Genomic DNA, 4219 nt, shown 5'->3' on the forward strand with positions numbered 1-4219 from the left:
CTAAAGGACCATATATGTTTAACTATATTACAGTTGTATCAAGCCCAGTCTTCTTAGAAATCTTTCAGTATCGGCTTTTGAGTTATCGAGCTCTTTCTTTACACACCTGCAGTGGAGAAATTTCATCAAACGATTAAATGCTGAAGAACATTAGCAAGAACAAGTCCACAAACAGTAAATATAGCCCATTCTTGAAACACAAAAGACAATAAGAAATATCCTTCATTCTTTTAGAAGAAATTGCTTCTCATTGCAAGAAAATAGAAGCAGTGAAAGATCTCCCATTGCAAGAAATTTGAGCAGGTTCAGTCCATGAGCACTGAGTGCCTGAACCACAGGGCAAGGTTGAAGGGTTTGGGGATGAGAGGACGGGCAGCAACCACTGGAGGTAATACATGATCTGTCCTGGGCAAGGCCTTCACCAAACCTACGTCAGACCTAGTGCCCTCTTATTGCAAGAAAATGGCACAAATTTCTTTAACTTCAAATACTTTTGAAGATGCAATAGGAACCAGGACCACCTTCTATGTATAATCAATAATGCCGATGGTTTATAATAAAAATACTGTGATGTAGAGTTATCTCCAGGAGTTTCTCAACATTTGGGGGTTTTATGATTTCTTTCTTTTGTAGGTATAATTGGTCGCCCAAATATTTCTCTAGCTTTCAAAATGCGTCGATGTCATAACTGCTGGTTTAGATCTAAGCTGTCCTTCCAGAAGGTGTGACTGGATCACTGTGGCTTTATTGCAACTTTCTGTCAGGAGGTGGGACCTGCTGGAGGTTGGTCACTGGGGTGTTACCTGCAAGGGTGTGTTATTGTCCCTGGTTCCTCCATTGTGGCTCTACTTCCTGACCACCATAGGTTGAGCACTTTTATATCCGCCAGGCCCTTCTGCCATCCTTTTTCTGCCTTGGAGCCAGACAGCCAAGGACTGAAACTGCACCAAAACGAATCTTTCCTCCTTTAAGTTGTGGATGACATAGGTCAGGAAACATTGGAATTTCAAATCCCACAGCCCTGTATCGCTTTTGGCAGGGGATGGTCTATCCTTATAATGTGACCAGTGCTTTTACTGTAGAGCCCTGTACTCACGGGTGGACTTGTGGTTGTCTGTGTTCTGTCCCAATCTGGGTCCCAGAGGGAAGGATGGTCAGCCTCTTGCCTCTTCACTGTGAGGAGTCTACACCCATCCTGCTCAACAAGCCTGGCTTGCCCTTGGCAGATGAAATGCCAGTCTCATTGTCACCTCTGTGACCCCTCCTCGTTGAAATCTCCCTCTTTCCCAGAAAGCGACTGACTCCTCCGTCCCTCTCCTGGTTTCCTTGTAGTCCTCTTCTACTCCTTTCGATTTGGGGGGGAGCGCCTGTCCACGACGGGGCTCATTTTCGCACTTATCTCGAAGTTGGAGAGATGGCTGACATCTGCCCAAGAGCCTTGCTTTTTTATCCTTCTTCCTGCTCGGCGGGTTAGGTACATTGTCCACAAGCTTCCAGCATTTTCTCCACTTCATTTTGAAAAGAACCATCGGATAGATGTTGCCCTTTCACCTGGGTGTCTGGGCTCACGCTTTCCAGCCCAGGCTTGCTTCCTTTCCGCTTCCTCATGTTTTTCTCAGCCAATCAGAGAGGGGGACTTCCTTGTGTTCGGCAGGACGGAGGTGTAATGTATTCATGTAGACGTAGCAGCTCTCGGCCAAGTGAATGGAAAATGGGCCTTGTGAGTGTGTGTGTGTGTGTGTGTGTGTGTGTGTGTGTAAATACCTGTGTATGTTGATTTTTTTTTTTTTTTTTGGAGACAGGGTCTGTGCAGTTCAGGCTGGCCTTGAATTCACCACAGAGCCCAGAACTCAAGATGATCCTCCTGCCTCAGCATCCTGTGCACTGGGGTTACAGGAGTATACCACCATGCCTGGCCACGTGTACATATTCCTTTTAAAGATTTATGGAATGTGTTCTGCCTCGGGGATTTAACAGTAGCTAGCTATAGCAGTCGCTAGCTGTAGTAGGTCCCACTGCAGTTTTTATTCAACGTGGGGATTGCAGAGCAACCAGAACACTGAACTCAAATGTGGTTCTGAAAACACACAGGGATTAAAAAAAAAAAAAAAAGACACAGGGAGCAGTGGCCATCATCCCGGTAGGAGCTTCTCCATTTCTGCACGTGGTGACTGTACCTTTCCAAGAATAAACAAGAAGACTTTGTAACTGTCACTTGCTTTCTTTTCCTCTGCACTTCAGTAACAAGTGTTGGCAAACAAGACTTTCTCCTGGCCCCAGCCCACTGGACATCTGCAAGATTGTCCTTCCAGTCGGAACCGTCCCTCTGTCCTGCCTGAGGAGGAGGGCAGTGGGCCAGGCAGAGGACAGAACAGGAGGGGTCCATCCAGGGAATGGGACTACAAGGCCACACTTGTGAAACGTTTTCACTGCTGTTCTAGAGCTTTCACTTCTGATGTGTTCATCATACAGCTGTTTGAAATGTTCAAACTCTTTAAATCTTTTGAAACTCATCATCTTATTGTTTCCATTTTTCACTGTGCTAAGACACATACAGCTACATGTACCAGTTTAAAATAAAGTCTGGTAGCGCTAAGTTGAGGGCTATTTTTGTGTAACGGGCACTCATCTACCTACAGAAAGTTTCACAATGTCCCAAATGAATTTTGCACTGATATCACACCATAAATTTCACCATTCTCCAAATCATCCACGATTCTTCTATGAAGATTATATAAAATCAAAGACATCAAACTTCTGAAATGATATAATCAAGCAGACAATATTTACATTGAGTTTTGTGTGTTCAGTTCAGCTATATTTCTCAACCTACATTCAAACTCGACCCAACACATCCAGGGATTACATTCACCAACTGTGCAGCCTCCTCAAGGTGCTGCTGATGTCCCTGTTCCTCAGGCTGTAGATGAAGGGATTCAGCATCGGGGTGACCATAGTACACATCAATGTGTCCACCATACCCCTCCTGGGAGAATATGACACAGCTGAACCAAGGTACACTTCAATGCTGGTTCCATAAAATAAGCAGACAACTAACACATGAGAACTACAGGTAGAAAAGGCCTTGTATCTCCCACCTGATGAAGGGATTTTGAGAATGGAGGAAACAATTTTATAGTAAGAGAAAAGGATCAATGACATGGGAATAATGCCAAATATGGCTCCAACAAAATATGTGACCATGGTTTTGAATAAGGTATCAGAACATGAAAGGTTAAAGACTTGAGAAGGATGACAGAAGAAATTAGCAATTTCCACATCCCTGAAGCAGGTAAATTGCAAGGCAACTAAATTGTGCATCTGGGAGTCCAAAAGGCTGACAAAAACAGAAAGCAAGAGTAACAAGACACAGAGGTGAGGGTTCATAATGGCTGCATAGTGCAGGGGGTGGCAGATGGCCACAAAGCGGTCATAGGCCATCACCGTCAGCAGCACGTCATCCATACTTGCAAAAAGGATTGAAAGAGACATCTGTGTCAGGCAGCCCTCATAGGAGATGACTCTGCTCTGAGTTGAGATGTTCACAATCATCTTTGGGATCATGGTAGAGGTGAAACAGATGTCAACAACGGCCAGGTTGGAGAGGAAGAAGTACATGGGGGTGTGGAGGTGGGAGTCAGAGCTGACGGCCAGGATGATGAGCAGGTTCCCGAGCACTGTGACCAGGTACATGGACAGGAACAGCCCAAAGAGGACGGGCTGCAGGTCTCGATCCTCTGAGAAGCCCATGAGATGGAATTCTGAGACACATGTGAGATTGAATGTTTTCATAGTGCTTGGCCACCTTTTCAAAAAGAAAATTCAGTAGAATAATGAAACCAATAAATAGTGCAGAAGACTTTACGTACGTTAAGAATGAAATATTCCTAAGCAAAGCCTTCCCACATGAAGTCCATAATCCTCAATAACATAAAGCGATGGTGCTAAATCCAGTCCTCATGAGCTCTTTCATTGTCAGGTTCTTTGCTCCCCAAGTCCTTCTGTGCACTCCTAATTTCCAGACACTGTCGTGGCAGTGTTAGAACATTCAAGTTTAGAACACTATGACTCCAGTAAGATATAGCCAGCTCCTTACAAAAAAAGAATATATGCTCTCTTGGAAGAAAATTACATTACAGCTAAGTATTCATAATCAAAATGTACAGTATCAAGCCAGTCATCTCCCAGAAATTTTTCATCACTTTGGGGACTTTCTTAT

General features: G+C 44.3%; 1 protein-coding gene across 1 annotated transcript; it reads right to left on the bottom strand.

The window, feature by feature from the left end:
- Positions 1–2868: 2868 nt before the first annotated feature.
- Positions 2869–3834, bottom strand: LOC104869665 (olfactory receptor 7E24). Its single transcript, XM_010635013.3, has one exon. The coding sequence runs from the start codon at positions 3790–3792 to the stop codon at positions 2869–2871; it is 924 nt and encodes a 307-aa protein (XP_010633315.1). The 5' UTR covers positions 3793–3834.
- Positions 3835–4219: the final 385 nt, after the last annotated feature.

Source organism: Fukomys damarensis, unplaced genomic scaffold, assembly GCF_012274545.1.
Source record: "Fukomys damarensis isolate Sample0158 unplaced genomic scaffold, DMR_v1.0_HiC HiC_scaffold_37, whole genome shotgun sequence".
Classification (NCBI taxonomy): domain Eukaryota; kingdom Metazoa; phylum Chordata; class Mammalia; order Rodentia; family Bathyergidae; genus Fukomys; species Fukomys damarensis.